Source organism: Cynocephalus volans, chromosome 11 (assembly GCF_027409185.1).
Source record: "Cynocephalus volans isolate mCynVol1 chromosome 11, mCynVol1.pri, whole genome shotgun sequence".
NCBI classification, from domain to species: domain Eukaryota; kingdom Metazoa; phylum Chordata; class Mammalia; order Dermoptera; family Cynocephalidae; genus Cynocephalus; species Cynocephalus volans.
In genome coordinates, this window is record NC_084470.1 from 29,528,407 (window position 1) to 29,550,062 (window position 21,656).

The window sequence follows — 21,656 nt, forward strand, 5'->3', positions numbered from 1 at the left end:
AGCACAGCTGAATGGCCATGACTGTGGTCTCGGGGTCCGACAGGCTGGGTTCGGATCCCGGTCCTGCTGTTCACAGTTGTAACTCTGGGCAAACCACTTAGCTTCTCTGTGCCTCAGTTTCCCCACCCGTCAAATGGGGATAAACCTTCTCAGGGCATGATGAGGGTCAAGGGTACAGTGCACATGAAGTGCCTCAGCACAGGGTCTACCCAGCACAGAAGGTGGTTCTGTCTGTGAGTAAAATCCCATTTTAAATTTTAAAAAAACCTATAGATTCATAATCATGGGGCAGCAGCATATCACACAGCCAGACAGAGAGAAAGACGAGTATTTTATTTTTTGTTTTTTTGGCTTTCCTGTACTTCTGCCCTGGGGCTCCATGCCACTCCTGACACCCTTAGAGCAAACCCCGCCTGATGCACTTGGACTCGCCTGAGTAGGGCTCTGCTCCAGTGGTCAAGAGAACCCTACCCAGAACAGGCTTCTTTCCCCCTTTGTCCATCCCACAGTCAGCCAAATAGGACTTGGCTCTTTCTTAGCCCTGGGCCTTCCTTCCATGCTCCCGCCACACCAGGAATGGCACTGTCCACCTCGCCCTCAGCCTCCTCAAGTGGCAGTCCCTCACTTTGCAGAGCCCTCATCCTACACCACACCTCTCCAAAACCTCCCCCAGTCCACCTGGCCAAAGAACCTTCTCGCTCCTGTGAAGTCCTTCTGCCACTGCTGCCACTGGTGCCTCTCCCGCGGAAGGGCTGCTCCAGGCTGCATCGCCGAGCAGTCCCAGCCCCTCGGCAAAGTCCTCATCCCCTCCGAGCTCAGCTTCTCATGTCTAGAAGGGCAACATCAGTGCCAGCCCGGCCTCTCAAACAGAATTACTGTGAAGCACAAATCAGAAAATGTGTGCGATACTGAAACTTCAAAGTGCTTTCCAAACAGATCAGCACTTCCCAGGCAGCTCTGAAGAACACAAAGCAATCTGAAAATGAACCTGCAGCTCTTCATTCTGCATCGCTCTGTCTTCTTTATAATCTTCTAGGAACTCTGAAGAACAGGAAATTCCAGAGGGCCCCTGGGACCCGCCAGCCACACAAGGCAGGCCCCGGATGTACCTTTGGGACAAGGACTGGGTCCTCTGGGGGCCACATCACTCTCCCACAGCCTCGCAACCCTTCACCCCTTGAGCATTCGGCTCCTGGACCTGGAAAACACTTTCTCTCCGAGACTGACCATAACTCTGCACTTCCAGTGTTCTGTGGTCCATAACAAGTAATTTACATAAAGTTGGCTAAAGCACAGCAGGACACAAGAGGGAAAAACAAAATGCAGTAACCCAGATTTAATCTGAGCAGCCAAAGCACTCAGAGAACTCCCAGGACCACACTGAAAGGAAGACAGTCATCTTTCCACAACCCCCCTCACCCTCTGTGAGAAATCACGGTCACAGGGGCTGGCAATCACAGCATCTCAGCTAATTTTACATGACACAGATACAAATTATTACTTTATTTTTCCCAATTGTGGCAAATAGTGAAATCTCCTCTCCCTCCTTCTATCCATGTCTTCCATCCAAAGGTTCTGCTAATTTAAAAAATTTGGTGAAAAAATAATCCTGGGCATTGTTCTTACGAAAAAAAATTGTAATCGGTTTGAGTTTAATTCTAATATGCAGAAAAGAATATGAGCTTAACCCGCATGATGGTACAGTGACAAAATGAGTTAATTACCATCTCACCCTAAGACAGATCTACTTGTCATAGGACCAGGAGCCATTACTTCACACAAAATAATGACCCAGATGAAAAGTAATGACTGTAAGCCATAGCAGCCAGTGACACAGCTTCATCTCGGCCTAACTGAATGGCAATTAACAAGTGTCACCACTACAGAGATAGAAATAGGAGCCGAGCTCTTCATCAAATGTTTATGATGAAAAAGCACAAATGGTGTGTACTCCTTCCCAGGAAGCACCTGTGGCCCAGGTAGCTGTGTGAAGACAGAAAAATTTACACATGTGTGACATTCTGTCATCCATTGGAACAGCCAGAGACCCAGAAGGGCACTCGGTTGCCCTCTGCTCTTTGTACACAGATGTGGTGTTTTCTCTAGAAATCCTGTCCAACAACAGAAAGGAAGAACAGAGGAAAGGAGGCCCAGTCCCATTGTTTTTGACAACCCTGTTCTCCTGGTTGTCATGGCCTCTGGCCTAGAAACTAGAGCCACAACCAGCATGGATAGCCAGAAATGCTGGATCCTTCCAAGTCCAGCCCCGTCCACCAGCAGCAAGTGCAAAGGCGACAGTGGGGCTACCTCAACACACCTGGCTCCTGAGAGGCGGGAATGACCACAGACTGCCTCTCTGTAGCAGAACTGGGGTGAGAGACTCTAGGATACATATCTGGAGACAAACTCCAGGTTAGAAAGCTCAGTGCTGCCCTAGTGTGCAAGTTGTCTAGTCGGTCTGGACCCAGTACTTTTATCTGGCAACCAAGGGTACAGCAGGGGCAGGATGGCATGGTGGGCTTTAAAGTGTGTCGTTTTCAAAATGTTAAAAACAGAAGTCTTCTACAAATATAGAATGAGCAGGTGTCAGTCATTTGTTTAACACATTATTGAATAAATCATCAAACACATACACACAAATAACCAATGGGGGCGGGGGTGAGGAATGCTAGGATAAGAATAAAAGTTAAAGGAAAACTAAAGTCCTTCAGGCCATAAAAACCATAACTTTGAGGTTATCCTCCGTTGGACAGATGTCTGTCTCCACTTGGGTACTACAGAAACACAGCATCTGAGTAAACCAAAAATCAGACTTCTCGTTCTTTAAGACCTGGTACGGGCACAACACAATGGATCAGTCACACAACAGTCTAGTTTGTTAAGACAAAGGCACCAAATCACAGATTTTTAAAGGAGCATATTGGACTAGAGCATTTATTTTCAGCAATCCAGAGACAATGGCCCTATATACACAGACATCTACATGAATTACAAAAATACTCATATTCTTGGGCTTATGCATGTGTGAATGAAAACTACTTTTTCCTCCCACTTCTTAAATAATAATATGAATTCTACCAGAGTAAAAAGAGCCTCCATCATCCCAGTAAAATTACCAGAAATTGTAAGGTCTTCAAGTCTTGGCCCCACCATGGAGAAGTAGCTATTCCCAAGGCCTCGGGAGCCTGAACACTCAATAAATGTTGAAGAGAGGGAGGCAGGAAGGAAACACTTATACTCTAAAGGGATCATCTGATTATTTCAGTCTTAGGCAAAATTCCTCTCAATGGCTTCCCAGTGCTTTTCAGGCCGAGTCCCAGCTCTCTCTGGTCCCCTCCCACCCCTCCCACTCTTCCGCGACTTGCTCCTTCCTGCCTCAGGGCCTCACACATACCCTTCCCTCTGTCTGGAGGGTCCCCAACCTGCCCCGGTGCAGACACATCACCCGTGATTCCTCCCCATCCTTCCTGATCCCTGGACCAGCCGAGTCCACTGGCTCCTCAGCCCAACCGCTTGCCCCTGCCTCCAATGAGGCTTATCACATGGCTACCTTGTTCCCTGTATCCCGGCACTTGGTACTATTCCTGGCCCGAAGTTGACGGTCAATGATATTTATTAACGAATTCACTAACTGGCTGACTGGACCTCTAGCAAACCACAGCCACCTCTATAGCGTGGGGTATTGTCAGTTACTTTGGAGGACTGGGCCAGGAGGAACAAGGTAAACAGTAAGCAATGAACTTGGCCCTAGTTTGAGGCAAGAACATCCCTTCTGTAGTAAATGTCAATTGAAGCTCAAGTGGACCCTGCAACGGGGCACAAAACCTCATATGGCATGAAGCAAAGTTCAAAACCAGGCACATTTCTGGGCAGCATGAATTCCCTGCAACAAGGCAATTTTCCCTGGTACAGTCGCATGCCAGCGGCCCCAGGAGTCTGGCATGTTCCCATGCTAGGAAAGGAAGGGGTCTCGAGGCAACAAAGTCCCACAGGATGAGAAGAGGGGGGTATCTGGGGGCTCACACCACCTGGAGGGTTTGAGAGGTGTCCCAGCAGTGGGCCTGCAGGCCTGTCTGCTGTTAATCCCCCTTCAGCCTAAAACACAGGATCCAGGGAGAGAGGCGGAAGTGACCTTCTTCCAGAGTTAACTCCACCCAAGCAATGTGTGGAGGGGGCTGCCCAAAGGTCTAGGTCACAGCTCCCCGCAGGACCGCTGGCCTCTGGGTGGCTGATCGGCCCTAAGCCTCTGCCCGTTCACTCAGGTGAGAGCGAACCTGTCCAATCATATCCTGACTGCAGTGCTCACCTTCTTAATGAACTCTGGGATGATTTTTTGGTCTGTCAGGTGGTCTAAGGAGGAACAGCAATCTAATTCCAAGATGTAGCCTTCATTGTGAAGATCAGTCTTCTGAGATCTGAAGAGAGACAAAAACACGTACAGAAAACATTAAGATTTTGTACAATATATAAAGAAAAAAGAATCAATGGATATTTAATGAAGCTCCAAATTCCTTCCAGAAGGTAACTGCCAAAAAAGCACTGCTGAAAAATAATTTATCATAAACAACTCAAGTTGTGTGTGTGTGTGTGTGTGTGTGTGTGTGTGTGTGTGTGTGTGTGTGTGTGTGTGTGTCTATGTCATAGAAAGGCCTCCAAGCCATATCATGTAAATGAATGATTGGTTTAGTATACTATGGCTTAGACATTAAACAACACACACATACACAGACACACACACAGACTCCAGTAATATATATTTCCCATTGGTTTATATCTGCCAGGGCATAAAAAAAGAACTAGTAAGACATCCACAAAATCAATAATAGCAGTTACCTGTGGGGGACAGGAGAGGGCCACCATGGGAACTCGGGCTGGGGGTGAGGGTAGGAGTGGGGTGGCCAAAAGTGACTTTAGCCATAATCTCTCATTTTTTTCCCATTTCTTTAATGAAGAGAACATATTCATATATCACTTAGAAAATTCAAAATTAATTTTTAAAAGACTTTAAAAGGGTTCAACCCCTACAGAGGGCAATCTGGCAGAAATCTATCAAAATGAAAGGTGCATTAAAGCAAGACTGCAAGGCAACTAGAAGTAGCAATCCTGGAAAAACACAGTGTACGTGAAGGATGGTCTGAGGTTGATGCAGAGGCTCCCCAGTACACCCCCCTGCCATCCCTGCACAAGGCGGTGGGGCTGCGTCCCTGCTGCTGCCATGGACACGCCCGTAATAGAGCACACAGTACAGAACCTGCTCACTCAGCAGAGCCAGGAGCAATGGTCACCAGAAGGAAATTCCACCACTTCACAGCCATTCTTTTGCAGGCTTCTGAAGGGTCTGGGGAAGTCCTGGAGGCCACGTGGTGGTCAGAGATTGAAGGGGATTCCTTGGCCTAGCCAGGTGTAAGGCAACAAGCAGGTACTGCAGCTACCGGCAGTGGGACTGCAGCTACCGGCAGTGGGACTGCAGCTACCGGCAGTGGGACTGCAGCTACCGGCAGTGGGACTGCAGCTACCAGCAGTGGGACTGCAGCTGAAGGTCGACAGAATGAGCTCCCTCTTCTGGGTGGCTGGTCGTGGGGAGTGGGGATTAGAGACCAGGCTCTGCGCTCTTTGTCCAGGGCTCACACCATATACACAGCCACTCTACACTGGCTGAGGAGTGAGCGGGACCCTCCCAGCCCACTTTGGTAAGAGGCTGCTCTATCAAAGAGGGGCCCTGGCCAGCCCCTGCGAGAGCAGGTCTGACCAGAAAATTTTTAAAATTGACACTTTCACACTGAGCTCCTGAGACATATATTTCAACAGTTTCTGAATGCATATTTGCTATCATTTTAAAAATAAATTTCTAAGGTTCTCATATAGCATTAAAAGCAATTTACGCTACCATTAACAATTTGAGTATGATTTACATGAAATTTAAAAGTGAAAAAAATTAAAGAGAATTCGGTTCTCTCCCGGTGTGCAACTGCGATTCAGTAAGCAAACCTAATAGCTGATTTTTATTTTATTTTTCCCTCTAACATGTCCTTTCAGGGGTAGGATACTGAGGTGCATATACATTTGAAGAAAAAGGATAAACTGATTCCAAACTGGTCAACCTAGAATAAACTAATTCCAAAAGAATAAACCAATTTGGAAGCCTTGCCTTCTTGCTTTGGTCAGAGACTAGACTTATGTTTTCATTTCCCCTCTAAACAGAAGATATATTAAGAGGAACTAAAGCAGGAGATTCCAGACTTTTGAAAGAGAAGACTAGGTCAAACCATCCTGTCATATGTATTATGGGAGGTCTCAAACAAAAAGATCAGGCTGGGGGAGGGGAGTTCTAAAATGTAAAATCCCGGCTGCTCCGTCACATGGAGACTCATGTCAGACTGGGTAAGGTTGTTTATAAATATCCATTGAAATTTTAAATGATTAGCTTGAAAAATTATAATCATTTAAAGTAAGTCAACACTGTATCCACTCAGTAAAACACTCAAAAAGATGAATGGAGAGAAGATGAGTCTATCTGTAAGCAACTCACAGCCCAGATTTATAAGGAATAATCTTTAGTCTAGGATCCAATAACTACCATTTTTGGTTCTGGAACAAGAAGTTCTATAACAAGTAAGGCAGCTCTGGTTCACTTCATCAAATAATTAGCCCAGTTACATCTGAACTGAAAGGAGGACGAAAGATCAACACAAACAGGCATTATAAATTTTCTAGATGAGCCAGGGAAAATGACATCTCAGCCTATGGTTTCTTGGAAAAACAAATCCAATGCATATTGGGGGAATAGGTGAACAATGAATAGGCCTTCTCTTGCCTTTAGAGATTAGCTCCACAATTTGAAATGAAAGGATTATAACACTGAGGAATGGCTGAGGAAGAGGAGGTAGTTAGGACCCTGAACCCTCGGAGCGCAGGAGCCGGCTGCCCCAGCCTTGCAGTCAGCGCTCTGTGAGGGTGCAGCGGTTGCCTGGCAGGGGCCAGAGCTGGGTAGAGGGCACAGTCACACAGAAACCCTTTCCTTGCCACTAACCCAATGAAAAACAGCATCAAATGCACTAGCAATGCTTGCCTACAGGGCTGCCTGAGGGAGTTTCTGGGCTCCTCAGCCCTGAGGTGGGGGTAAACATGGTCTCTGTGGCAAACACACTCTAAGGTGACCCCCCAGTGATTCCAACCTCCTGGTGTCTACACCTTTGGGCAATCCCTCCCTCGAGTGGGGGCAGGGCCTGTGACTTGCTTCTACTCAAAAGAATATGGCAAATGTGATGGGATATCACTACCGTGATTGCTTTATAAGATTCCATCTTTTTTGTGTGTCCTTTTTGGTGGGGGTAGGGGTGGCTGGCTGGTACAGGTATCCAGGCCCTGGACCTTGGTGTTATCAGCACCATGTCCTAACCAACTGAGCAACGGGCCATCCCTTAAGACTCCATCTTAACAGACTGGAGTAGACTTAGCAGACTGGACCCCCTTACTGGTTTTGAAGAAAGAAGCTGCCATGTCATGAGAGGGCCATATGGCAAAGAACTATGAGCAACCCCTGGCCAACAGCTGCAAGAAAACAGGGATCTCAGTCTTACGACTGCAAGGAGATGAATTCTGCCAACAACCTGAAGGAACTGGAAGTGGATCTTTTCTCATTCGAGCCTCTGATGAGACCACAACCCCAGCCAACACTGACATTGCAGCCCGATGAGATCCTGAAGCAAAGAACCCAGATGAGATACAGAAGCTGTGAGATAATAAATGTATGCTGTTTTGAGCTACTGAGTTTGTCATAACTTATTACAGAGCATAGAAAACTAATACAGTTCTTGAGGGGGAAGACACAACAGCTTCATGCTCAGAACAGGCCTCTCACTGGTGGCCAGGCCTAGGCCCAGGCACACAAGATCCAGTCGACACCCTAGAGCAGCCTCTGTCAGGCAATGAGTGTTCCATATCCCCGAGAGCAGGGACCACCCTGAGAGACAGCTATGGACCTCTGGAAGTGGCCTCCAGGGCCCATGGCCTGGCTATCCAAGGGACCACGGACGGCATGAGGGAATAGCCATTCTGCAGTCAATCAAGTTTCTAAGGAACAAGTATTAACCTGAAACTCTCAGCAGAGCCAGCATTTGCCACCTCCTTGTGAGGGAGGGGAAATACCCATATGTTCCCCAAAAGGCCATGTCATTGTATCATCCTGAGAGAGAACATGAAAAACCACCAAACCTCCCGTGGACTGAAGCCCAGGTAGCTTCCACTTCTGAAAAGGACAGAGAGATCTGGGTTTAACCAATTAGAAAAAAAAGAGAACATGAAATGCAGGGTTGGAGATGCAGGGTTAAATACCAGCAAAAGCCTCCCAGCCTACCTTACCTGGAAATTAACACCAAACACTCTCTAATTAAATACAGACACTCTGAAAAGACCATGCCTAACAATGAAATATGCTTTCCCATAACTCTCCGCTCCAAACTTGATAAATTCCACTAGATTTGTTAGAGGCAACAGGTTTAGAGCTAACTAGCAGTGGGTCATTTCTCCACTGTGAGCTTTTGGGCAATTTACTTAAACTTTCTGTGCTTCAGTTTCTTTCACTGGTAAGTGGGAATATTGTGAGCAGCTACTTCTTAGCATCAAAAAAGAATTAAATAGGACAGAAGTATGCAAAGCCCTTAGTGCAGAGAGAGGCACAAGATCCAGGCTCAATAAATATTACCCACTACTGATCTATTATTATCCTCTGTAACTATTCTTTACTTTTCCTTCCTGGCACTTTTCACAGTTCCTGATTACTCGTTCATTCAATAAGTATTGACCATAGTACTCTTATGTGTCAGGCACTATTCTATAGCATACATCAATAGACAGAAGCAACAAAATCTCTGCCCTTGTGTAGCCAACAATCTAGTAGGGAGACAAAGAGAATAAACAACACACACACATGAACACCTAACAGAGTATGTCCAATGTATAAGTGTTAAAGAAAAAAGAAATAGCAGGGTAAGGAGAATTGGGGGTTGCAGGGACAGTTGTAGTTTTAATGAGGGTGGTGGGGACAGCCTCACTGAGAAGATGCAATCTGGAATAAAGACCTGTAGGAGCTGAGGAAGTCAGCCCTGGGAATATCAAGGACAAGAACGGCCTGTACAAAGGCCCTAAGCTGAGATGGGGCAGAGACCCTGTGTGCTGCAGCTCAGTGGAGAAGGGCAAAGTAAAGGAGACAAAGTGAGAGGGCCTATGGGGAACTAGATGATGCTGACCTTCCAGGTCACCGTGAAGACTGTGGCTTGTACTCATAATGACAGGGGAAGTGACCTGATCTGATTTATTTTAAAAGGAAACCTCTGGCTGTAGGGGCAGCTAAGAGACCACCTCGGTGGTCCAAGTGGGAGATGATGGGGGCTCACAGTGTAGCTGGCAGTGGTCAGAAGTGCTAGATTCAGCTATGTTTTCAAGGTAGAACCTTCAAGATTCCATATGGACAGGTTGTCAGGTGTGAAAGGAAGAAAGCAGGATACAATGGCTCCGAGGATCTCTGCCCTAGAGATTGGAAGAATGGACGGAGTTGCCACAACTATGATGGGGAAGGCTTGGGCGGCACAGGCTTGTGGGGAAAGATCGATAATTCTGTTTCAGACATGTTGAATTTGACATATCCAGCAGACATCCAAGTGAAGATGTCTGGTAGACCGCTGAATATATTTCAAATCTGGAGTTCAATTTGGGAGTCATCAGCTTCCAGATGGTATTTAAAGCATGAGACAGGATGAGATCTCCATGAATGTAGAGAGAGGGGTCAAGGACTGAGTTTTGGGACCCTCCACCATGAAGAGGGTGGGGAGAAAAGAGGAGAAGACAGGAAAGGAGACAAAGAATGAGTAAAATACGTTGTCCTGGAAGTCAGATCAAGGAAGCGTGTCCTGCAGGAGGGTATGCGCCACCCCGTCAATTCCCTCAGTTAACAAACTTATAAATCTTCTCTCCAATTTACTTATCCTCTTGAAATCCCAGGAGGGAAACTGGTATGAAGAAATCTGTTTACCTTTAGTATATGATTATCCTGTTAAATTGGCAGATTGTAATTAATATGTCAACTTGGGTTCAGAAGAGCTTGGCTCCTTGAGAAAAAATCATCATTGTGCTGCTGGGTCATTTCTCAGAAACAACCTGGGGGAAAATTAACTAAAAAGAGTTCTGACCCATCTCTCATCTTGGGGACCCCAACTGTACACAGCACTGGAGAGGTGAGGGGATCTACTTCCAGCATACAAAGGGATTTTCTGAAAGAAAGTGGGAATAAAAGGATATCACGGAGCAGAGATGCAATGTCCTAAAAACCAAGAATGCATAAGACATTTTTCCTGAAACTGAAAAAGGACATTAACTGAAAAACTGGTGAAATCCAAATAAAATATGCAGTTTAATTAATAATGATGAACCAATGTTAATCTCTTAGTTTGACAGATGCCCTGCAGTAATGTAAGATATTAATGTTGATGGGGAAATTGGTGAAAGGTATATAAGAATTCTCTGTAATACTTTTGCAACTTTTCTGTTATACCTAAAATTATTCCGAGGCTGGGCACGTTGTATCTGCCACTCATCTAGACATTTTCCTTGGGAGATAACTGAGTATGTCCATGGAATAGGGAAAACACAGAAAGAATGACTTGTATGGACCAGTGATGTAGACTCCTACACTCTCAGAAGAAGACAAACCTTCAAGAAAAAGGACCAGAGATAAAGGAAATATAAAGATAGGGTCTATGCTTCTTTTGGTCAGAAAAACTGAATAGTACTTCCAACTTCTTACTTTCCTCACTTCTTTTAATTTTTTATTGTGGTAAAATATGCATCACATAACATTTACCATTTTAATCATTTTAAATATAATTCAGGGTCACTAAGTACATTAAGTACATTCACAATGTTGTGCAATCATCACAACTACCTATTTCCAGAACTTTTCCATCATCCTAAATAGTCCTAATTTCTTTGGCACCTTATAACTAGGACTTGGGTCAAAACTGAATGTGAGCAAGTAAAAAATAAAAAAATTTAATTAATGCTTGTCAAGCAAACACATAAAAGTAGATTTAGACACTGAGCATCTGTAAACAAATTTCTAACTGCAAGGGAGAAGAGCAAAGAGCCCTCGTGCACACTTGCTGAAGGACCTCAAACGTCACCACAACCAGCCACACATGTTGGAGTTGTTTAAAAACATAATAAAAGACCACCTATTCGGTGTCACGTTGACCTCACTACTCATACGCAAACATCAACTCTAATAAAAACTGTGTGCAAGCTCAGAGACGTACCTGGACATCCTCATTCATCACCACTGCCACGTCTGCCAAGGGTCGTGTGGTCATTCCTCAGGCAGCTGGAGGGTCAGAGGGTCAAGCAAGGGTTGCAAACTCAAAGTCCCATAGGCAGTGAGTGCAACACAATATATATACACACATATAAAATATATATGTTTAATATACAAACATATATATTATATATATATGTATATATACACAGTTTTTTTTAACCAAAATACACAAGCTAGACACTTCATTCCCATGTAAAACATATAGGAATGTCCAGCAAGAAACAGGCTCTCTCCTAATTTTCTTCCAACTCAGAATCCTGCCAGACTCCCTTTCACATTCCCATTTCTGAGAATAATGTGGTTGCAGAGAAACATGTCGCCATCGTGAGAAAAGTCACAGTACAAGAGTGATGACACACGGCAAGTGCCATGTCACCACCGAGCTGCAGAGATAACAGGACTGGTGGAAACTGTGGTAAACTGGGCAGTTTACATCGCAGCCATTACTAGGAATTCCAGGCCAGGGTTGCCAACTCTTCTAATTTTTTTTAAAAGAAGTCATTAAATCGTGTTTTTACGTAGGCCATAACTGTCAATTCTGGCTCCAAGGGATGTTTTTTAATGTTATGTAGGCCAACATTTGGGGGATTGAACTTGACCTCTCAGCCACGGCTCTGGGTTACATACACAAAGCTCCAATGTGAGTCATAGAAGGCTGAATGCCAGGGCACAGATAAGAACGAACAGATTATCTAATTTTATCATAATCAAAATAACTAACCTGTAAACCCAAGCAGATCTTTCACTCATTGTAAGGATTTATCAGATTCTTTCCCTCAAACTCCTCCCTCTCCATAAGGACCATAGCACTGTTCTCCCAGAGGCTGGGACACAACCCTCTTCTAGGCCATTAAAAGAACGTTTGTAAGCAAATACTGTTAACACTCATGAGTTCTTTAAATATTCGAAATTACTGCAGGCAAAAGGGTTAATCCTCAAATTACTCTAAGTGCCAAACAGTAAGTTAAATATTCATTTTGGTCTCACGGGAAGATCTAAAATGAAGTTACTCAAAAACAAATGCCTGTCAAAAAACTATTATAAACTATACCTTTACATAATAACCAAGTGAATAAAACTATCATAAACGTTCCTTTAAAATAATAAACATGTAATAGGTCTCACTTCAACTCATAAATCCCTTAGATTACTTCAAAGACCATGAGTTTAAATAATGTTTTCTTTTTCCCAGGACACTAGGCATACTTGAAACCTAGGTTATGAAAAGAAAGGAGAATGTGCAGTTCATCAATAGGGTTATTTTTGCTTCGTTTAGGAATAATCAAAAGAAATGATGATAAGCACAAACTTAGATTACCAGGCACTTCTCCACCCAGAAAAAAAAAAAGTACTAAATGTCAGTTGACAGAAACAAATTCTCTATCTCTTGGAAACAGGAAGGAATTTTAAGATCTTTTTCCCACAAAGCAACACAAGGTTCAAGTAGAATGATCAGAATGGCTTTTTTTTTTTTTAAGGGAGTATTAGGGACAGAAATGAACTACAAATCTGAAAAGTTTTGTCAAGGAAAGAAAAGGAAGTCTATTTCTAAGATCCAATGCAATCCCAATCAAAATACTAATGACATTCTTCACAGAAATAGAAAAAACAATCCTCGCAATCACTTGGTACAACAAAAGATCCTGAAAAGCCAAAGCAATCCCGAGCAAAAACAAAAACAAAAAACAAAGCCAGAGACATGACACTATCTGACTTCAAACTATACTACAAAGCTACAGTAAGTGAAACAGCATGGTACTGGCATAAAAACAAACACTCAGACTAATGGAACAGAATAGAGAACCCAGAAATCAACCCACAAACCTACAGCCAACTGATCTTTCACAAAGGCACCAAGAACATAGATTGGGGAAAAGGCTGTCTACTCAATAAATGGTGCTGGGGAAACTAGACATCGTATGTAGAAGAATCAAACTGTAACTGTACCACTTGCCCTATACCAAAATCAACTCAAAATGGATCAAAGACTTAAATATAAGACCTAAAATTGTAAAACCCTTAAAAGAAAACATACAAAGACTTTATGAATATAACCCACAAAGCACAGGCAACAAAAGGAAAAGTAAACAAATGGGATTATATCAAATTAAAAAGCTTCTGTACAGCAAAAGAAACAATTAACAGAGCAAAAAGTCAACCTACAGAGTGGGAGACAGTATTTGCAAACTATACATCCAACAAAGAATAATATCCAGAATGTACAAGGAACTCAAACAACATTTAAAAGAAACCCAAATAACCTGATTAAAAAGTGGGCAAAGGAGCTGAACAGGCATTTATCAGAGGAAGATATACAAATGGCCACCGGACACATGAAAACACATCACTAAGCATCAGGGAAATGCAAATCAAAACCACATTAAAATATCATCTCATCCCAGTTAGACTGGCTATTATCAAAAAGACAGAGAATAACAAATGCTGATGAGGATGCAGACAAAGGGAAACCCTCCTACACCGTTGTGGGACTGTAAATTGGTGGGGCCATTATGGAAAATGGTATGGAGGCTCCTCAAACAACTACAGATAGAACTACCACATGATCTAGCAATTCCACTGCTGGGTGTATACCCAAAGGAATGGAAATCATCATGTCGAAGGGATACCTGCACTCCCATGTTTACTGCAGCTCTATTTACAATAGCCAAGAGTTGGAACCCAGCTAAATGTCCATCAACAATGACTGGATAAGGAAATATGGCATATTTGCACAATGGAATACTACTCTGCCATGAAAAAAATGAAATACTGCCATTCGCAGCAACATGGATGAACTTAGAGAAAATCATGTTAAGTGAAATATGCCAGGCACAGAAAGAAATATCGCATGTCCTCACTCATACATGGGAGCTAAAAAATAAGCAAATAAATTTTAAAAAGAAAAAGAAAGAAAGATACAACAATCACAACAATATGTTGAACTTTCAAAAGGAGAGAACAGAACTAAGGTTACCAGAGGTGGGAAAGGGGGAGGAGGGGTAGAAGGAATTGGTAAAGGGCCACAAAAATCGATTACATTGTATATTGCTGAATATACTAATTATCCTGATTTGAGCATCACACATTGCACACAGCTACATTTACTCAACTCTGTACGCAACAGATATGTACAATCAACTATGTAAAAATTTTAAAAATTTTGTAAAAGAAGGCTATTTCTAGTTTCATTAACTTATGCATAACTAATGACAGTAAAAAGTTCTATTTATTCATTCATCTATCCATCACCTGCTTGACCACCAACCATGCAGAAGGAATTCCCCTTACAGTGAAGCTTAAGAAACACCTGAGAAAAAGAAGTCAAGTAAACAAATTCTGGTGATTCTTTAAATATAGCACCTCACTTCACAGTCTATCAGAGGAGTTCTGAAGTAGGAAGTAGAGAGAAGAATCGACCCCTCAATGGGTCACTGCCCTTTCTTCTGATTTACACTTCCTCTTTCACCAACAGACATTTTCCACTTCTGCTGAAAAGAGTTTGATATCTCCAGGAACATTCTGGAAATGATGAGAGGAGATATGCACATGATACCCTCTCTACACACTCTGTCAGGGAGCTGTGCGCTGCCAAGTGGGTACATGTCACCAGGGGCATCTAACTATCCCATACTGCTATCTTTTCTAGAGAAATCTTGCCACGTCCTGTCTTGCTGCTTACACTTAGGGCCAGCTCCCCGGTAGATAAACCATCAGCATCTGTGCACTATGTGGAGTTCACTGTTCACCTTAAAAGGCCAAAAGGCAAACAAACTCCACCTCAGTGGCCCATGTATAATGTAGCTGTGAAAGAACTTCAATCCCAGCAAGCTGGGCTACAGAAAAGAGGAAAGCAGCCACAAAGAATAGGATTTGGGGCAGTCTGGCTTTCTCTGGAATCCTGCTGGGCTCCTCCTTTACCTTGAAAGATGTAGAAAGAACTAATATTAGTAATAATACATAATTAATAATATTTTATTACAAACCAAACACTGAATAAAAGCGGGTCTGTCTGACATTTACTGGTTCAGAAAAGTCACATATCTGCAAACAGAAATAACAATAATAGCTATATATGAATAGTCTTCATAAGACTGGTGGGCCATCTCCAGTGTAGTGACAGGAAGGCTGTTCTCTATTGGCATTAAATGCACATGTTCCAAATTAAGAGTTTGCTTGTGGCTTCCTTCTCTTCTAGATTTTCCTACCTATACCCTCTACTCTAACTAACTGGAAGATGATGGAAATGTCCTATATCTGCACTGTCCAGTAAAGTAGGTACTACCCACATATTGCTACTGAGCACTGAAATGTGGCTAGTGCAACTGAGAAACTGAATTTTTCATTCTATTTAATTTTAGCTAATTTAAATTTAAATGCCTACATGTGGCTAATGGCTACATTATAGGAAAGCACAGCTTAACTTGTTCTCAAACTTTAATGTGCTCACAAATCATCTGGAATTTCTTTAAGATGCAGATCCTGATTTGGCAGGTCTGAGAGGGGCCTGAGAGTGTGCGTTTCTGAGGAGCTCCTAGGTGATGCTGATGACGCTGGGCCACAGACCACACTGTGAGCAGCAAAACACTAACTGCTTCAGTTAGTGCACCAGTGTGACCCAGAAGCTGCATGGATCAATCATCTGCAATTTTTTTTTTTTTTTTTTTTTTGTCTTTTTCGTGACCGGCACTCAGCCAGTGAGTGCACCGGCCATTCCTATATAGGATCCGAACCTGCAACCCGCGGTGGGAGCGTCGCTGCGCTCCCAGCGCCGCACTCTCCTGAGTGCGCCATGGGCTCGGCCCTCCAATGTTTTTTTTTATCACACACCCCGTCAGAAAAAATTCCTGAGTACTACTGTACTAATATCTTATATATGTTATAAAGCATACACACAAAATAAAACATTTAAAACATGAGAAACAGATGAACAGATGAAATCAGCAATATTTTAGGATGATGACCACAATAAGTGTATAATATTAATAGCTAATATCTCAAGGCATAATAAACACTTGAAATGAGATTCATTGTTAACCTCATTTCAAAAAGTCTTCCCAATAATTCCAAATTTCTTCAGACCAGATCTGACCAGGTAGGCACTGATGTATTGATCTCATACTGTGCCTAGCAAAGCTCTTATAAACAGTGAGAGATGTGTCAGTGTGGCCATTTCTCTCTCTCTCTCTCTGTGTGTGTGTGTGTGTGTGTAAGAGAGAGAGAGAGATTTTACATTTACATTACTGGTATTCTCCTCAATCCTCAATCTGCAATCGCTTTACAGGAATATTTTTAAGCTATGTCTCTATTTTATGAGGGCTAATTTAGTTAAAAGTACAAAAAATAATCCACAAATCCACTTCACTGAGATCTCGATTGGAAGTGTTCCTCTGCCCAGCTCTACCACAGGACCCCTCCTGCTCCATATAGGACAGGTGACCTCCGACATGCATACCAGGCTAGGACACCTCCTTTTAACCTGAATGTTCGATATTAGCAATACTTCATTTCTCTCCTACTTTTTCAATGAAAATCATATAAATAGAAGTCTCGGTTCTCCTCCAGCACTGAATATGTCAACACCACTTTGGTAACCACTGGTCTAGATAGCACACGGAACTTTTAGAATGATTACAAAGCTCTAAAATAAAACATATTTCTGGCAATAATATTAAACTTTATGTTCTTGAAAACACAAGGTGGAAATTCTTCTCAAGTTAGTATGTTAATACAATTACAATTTAAACAGAGTTTACTGGAAACTGGAGGAAATTACTTTAGACTTTATTTTATTTTATTTTATTTTATTTTGTCTTTTTCGTGACTGGTACTCAGGCAGTGAATGCACCGGCCATTCCTATATAGGATCCAAACCCGCGGCGGGAGCGTCGCCGCGCTCCCAGCGCTGCACTCTCCCGAGTGCACCACGGGCTCGGCCCTACTTTAGACTTTATATAGAAAAAATCAATGTACAAAAGTTGCTATGATCCTACAAAAGAATAGTTCTGTCTTACTAGATATTAATATACACTACGCATTTATTGTAATCAAAATAGCATTGTATTAGCAGAAAAAAATCAATAAATAGATCAAAGGAACAAAGAATCAGGAATGGATTAGGGTGTATATGGAAATCATAACTATAATAAAGATGGCACTTCAGTCAGCGGCAAAGTTAGTTTAATGTAATAAATGCTGTTGGGAAAGGTGGCTACCTAGAAGAAAATAACCTAACTCTAACCCAGTGATTCTCATTTTTGCTCATCAGCAGACATTTGGCAACATCTGGAGACATTTTTGATTGTCAAAACTATGGGGACAGGGAGTTTCCCATTGGCATCTAGTGAGCAGACACGAAGGATGCTGTCAAATATCCTACAATGCACACGACAGCACCACATACAACTATTTGGCCTAAAATGTCAATAGCGCCAAGGTTGAGAAATTCTACCCTAACCCTTACCCTAACCCTGCCCCTAATCCTAACCTAATGGTTAAAAAACTAGAGAAGAATGATTTTAGAAGTAGTCAGATCCCAATGTGAGTTCTCAACCCTCCACTCATGAAATGTGTGCATTTTGACCTGAACAAGTCACCACTCCTTTTCTTCATCTTGGCCTTCAGGAATAAAGATAATGTATATCACGAAGCAATGAATAAGAACTCTGGCCACCCACGGCAATTCATCAATGATAGCTGTTATGGCTAGCACCAAAAATAATCATTCATACTACGAAACGCCTGCAAAATTATAAATGTTCTTCCCAAAAATCTGGTTTTTCTGCTCCTAGTAAGAACCAGGTTGCTTGACAGAGCAATTTTGGGGACTTAAGCTACAGAAGTTTGAGAACAAAAATGTCAGAGACACAATTTAGGTACGTTATAAATCCCCCTGGAGCAGGGATTGTGTTTATCTCATTCTCCCTAATAAAGATTACTACTTTAGAAGACACAACAGACACATAATAAATAAATTTTGATTTTGGTTTTAGGGAGCAGAAAGAAAATAATGCACTAATGGCCATAGAACCATCATCTACATACAACCATTTAGTGCAGAAACTGACAAGACCCAGCCAGCCTGCTGAGTGGAGCCATCTGGGAAGCTCCAAATGGTTTGCAATGGCAGACCTATGTCCTGAAGCCAGTTTGGAGATTAGCCAGGCCTCTGGTCCCACAGTCTAGCCATGGGGACTGGAGATGCTGGAAAGCCCAGAGAATTCTTGGAATTTTCTGAAGACTTTTCTGTAAGCTCCCGAGTCTGTGAGCTGAAAGATGGTGTATTTTTGCAGCATGAGTCTAAAGATGGAACTTAAGCTCTATACCCACCACACGCTCCCTCTCACCCAGCCCAGACTTCGGTACTGGCAAGTCATTAATAACTTCTTCAGCCTCATTTTCCTAGGAAATAAAATGGGAAGTGGAGGATAAAGGAAGGTAATGGTACCTTTCAGCTACAAAATAGCGTAAGTCTAAAACCTCCACTGAACGTCTGATGTTTTCAACAAATATTAACAACAAAAACAACCATCATGAGGACAAAGAGAGAATTAATTATAACACTTAACACATACAGGAATGAAGCAAAGTGCTCACAGACCCTCAGAAACAGGTGTTATCTGAATACGTGTTACTAATTTGGTTTTTAAAGTCTTTGTAGCCATTTTAAGTTCCAACTCGTGGTCGATGAATAGGAAGCAAATGAAATGATATACTCCACTAAATCATATTTATGGCATTTACCTCCTTGTAAAATGGTTTCATTTTCCAACCATTTAAAATATTATAGAAAACAATTGGCTAGATTATGGAGATAATCATTATATCAAAATCTTTTTTTTTTTTTTTTTTTTTTTTTTTTTTGTAAATCGATTTTTTAATTTTATTTTGTCGATATACATTGTAGCTGATTAATGCTCCCCATCACCAAAACCTCCCTCCCTTCTCCCTCCCCCCCCTCCCCCCCAACAATGTCCTTTCTGTTTGCTTGTTGTATCAACTTCAAGTAATTGTGGTTGTTATATCTTCTTCCCTCCCCCCCCCGATTTGTGTGTGTGTGTGTGTATGTGTGTGTGTGAATTTATATATTAATGTTTAGCTCCCTCCAATAAGTGAGAACATGTGGTATTTCTCTTTCTGTGCCTGACTTGTTTCACTTAATATAATTCTCTCAAGGTCCATCCATGTTGTTGCAAATGGCAGTATTTCATTCGTTTTTATAGCTGAGTAGTATTCCATTGTGTAGATGTACCACATTTTCCGTATCCACTCATCTGATGATGGGCATTTGGGCTGGTTCCAACTCTTGGCTATTGTAAAGAGTGCTGCGATGAACATTGGGGAACAGGTATACCTTCGACTTGATGATTTCCATTCCTCTGGGTATATTCCCAACAGTGGGATGGCTGGGTCGTATGGTAGATCTATTTGCAATTGTTTAAGGAACCTCCATACCATTTTCCATAGAGGCTGCACCATTTTGCAGTCCCACCAACAATGTATGAGAGTTCCTTTTTCTCCGCAGCCTCGCCAGCATTTATCGTTCATAGTCTTTTGGATTTTAGCCATCCTAACTGGGGTTAGATGGTATCTCAATGTGGTTTTGATTTGCATTTCCCGGATGCTGAGTGATGTTGAGCATTTTTTCATATGTCTGTTGGCCATTTGGATATCTTCCTTAGAGAAATGCCTACTTAGCTCTTTTGCCCATTTTTTAATTGGGTTGCTTGTTTTCTTCTTGTAAAGTTGTTTGAGTTCCTTATATATTCTGGATATTAATCCTTTGTCAGATGTATATTTTGCAAATATTTTCTCCCACTCTGTTGGTTGTCTTTTAACTCTTTTAATTGTTTCTTTTGCTGTGCAGAAGCTTTTTAGTTTGATATAATCCCATTTGTTTATTTTTCCTTTTGTTGCCCGTGCTTTTGGGGTCGTATTCATGAAGTCTGTGCCCAGTCCTATTTCCTGAAGTGTTTAAAATATTATAGAAAACAATTGGCTAGATTATGGAGATAATCATTATATCAAAATCTTAACATTTAAATCACTAATAATGTATTTATATGCATCTGAAAGTTACTTGTCACCTGCTTCTGCATTCGTATCTAAAAATATAAAATTCAGTTAGCACTAGTCTTTTCCAGGACCTATCACTGGTAATGCCCATTATATCTTTTTCAGCTTATGGAATACACACAGTCTAAGTTACCTCTGATTGACAAAGGAGAAAAAAAAAAGACTTTGCCAAGAAGATTTAAAGCAAGACAATCTGAATTCCTAAATTTAGTATGGGATAGATATAGAAATACAAAAGTCTAACACTTTAGTAAAATTATTTGCAACTGATTACCTACAGGCTGTGCATATGACCCTCAAAATGTGTCTAAGTGTCCCCTAGAGTCTACCAGCAATGCCACAGAATAAGTCTTCCTAGAGAGTCAATTTTTATTTAAAGATTGTATGTATGTGGGAGGAGGGGTCCTTTGTTCATTTTATTTAAAAACAAACACAGACATCTCATGGTACTGTAGTATTCACATAAGTTTTAGGACAATAGAAAATTTCAAAGATGTTTAGTGCTTCTGCTCTGCATTTTGGGTACCTGTGCACTGATCTCTGCCATTCCAAAATACTTCTGCGGAAAGAGTGGAAATCATTAGTGTTCAAATTCTCTCTCTCAGAGGAGACAAAAAATAAAAATAAAAGATAAGATGTGGGGAAAGACACAGGCAACCAAGGCCAGCTATAAAACAGGGGGAAAGAAGCTCTCACAGAAACCATGTACATCTCTCTTGTTCTCTCCGCTGGGATAAAGGCCGATGCTTTGGAGAAAGAGAACTAGAGGAACTAGGCAAGCTATTTAGGGGTGTGGATTGGAAAAAAACTCTTTCCCTGAGAGAATGTGGCTTTACACTGGCATATTAGATTGGAAAGTGCAAACATAATAATTAACAGTGAATCCTGGAACTTCAACACACCAGAAAAGGGTGTCACTCCAGAGCGAGATGGGAATATAGGAATAAATTAAGGCAGTCTTCAGTGGTGCTGGACAGCTCCTCGGGGGGTATGGTGGCAGCCTGGAGAGCTAATCAAGTTTCCCACACACCTTAGGAAGCTTGAGAAAACTGCTGGAGGATGATACCACGCCAGAAACAAGGGGCAGCTGTGAGCAAAGAGTGGGCACCCTTCCTATATTCATAATCCAAAACAATGAACTCCACACAAAACAAACACCTTCTCACTCTCTGCTCTGATTTAAGAGCTTTGAATCCCCTTCCTCGATTTCTGTTCT

General features: G+C 42.1%; 1 protein-coding gene across 1 annotated transcript in view; it reads right to left on the reverse strand.

Annotated features, from left to right (window-relative positions):
* The window catches only part of RFTN1 (raftlin, lipid raft linker 1), a 196,995-nt gene that overhangs the window by 88,173 nt on the left and 87,166 nt on the right, over positions 1 to 21,656 (reverse strand). Inside the window, exon 4 of the mRNA XM_063114988.1 lies at positions 4,307 to 4,415. Coding sequence (XP_062971058.1) covers positions 4,307 to 4,415 — 109 coding nt within the window. The remainder of the gene's footprint in view (positions 1 to 4,306; positions 4,416 to 21,656) is intronic.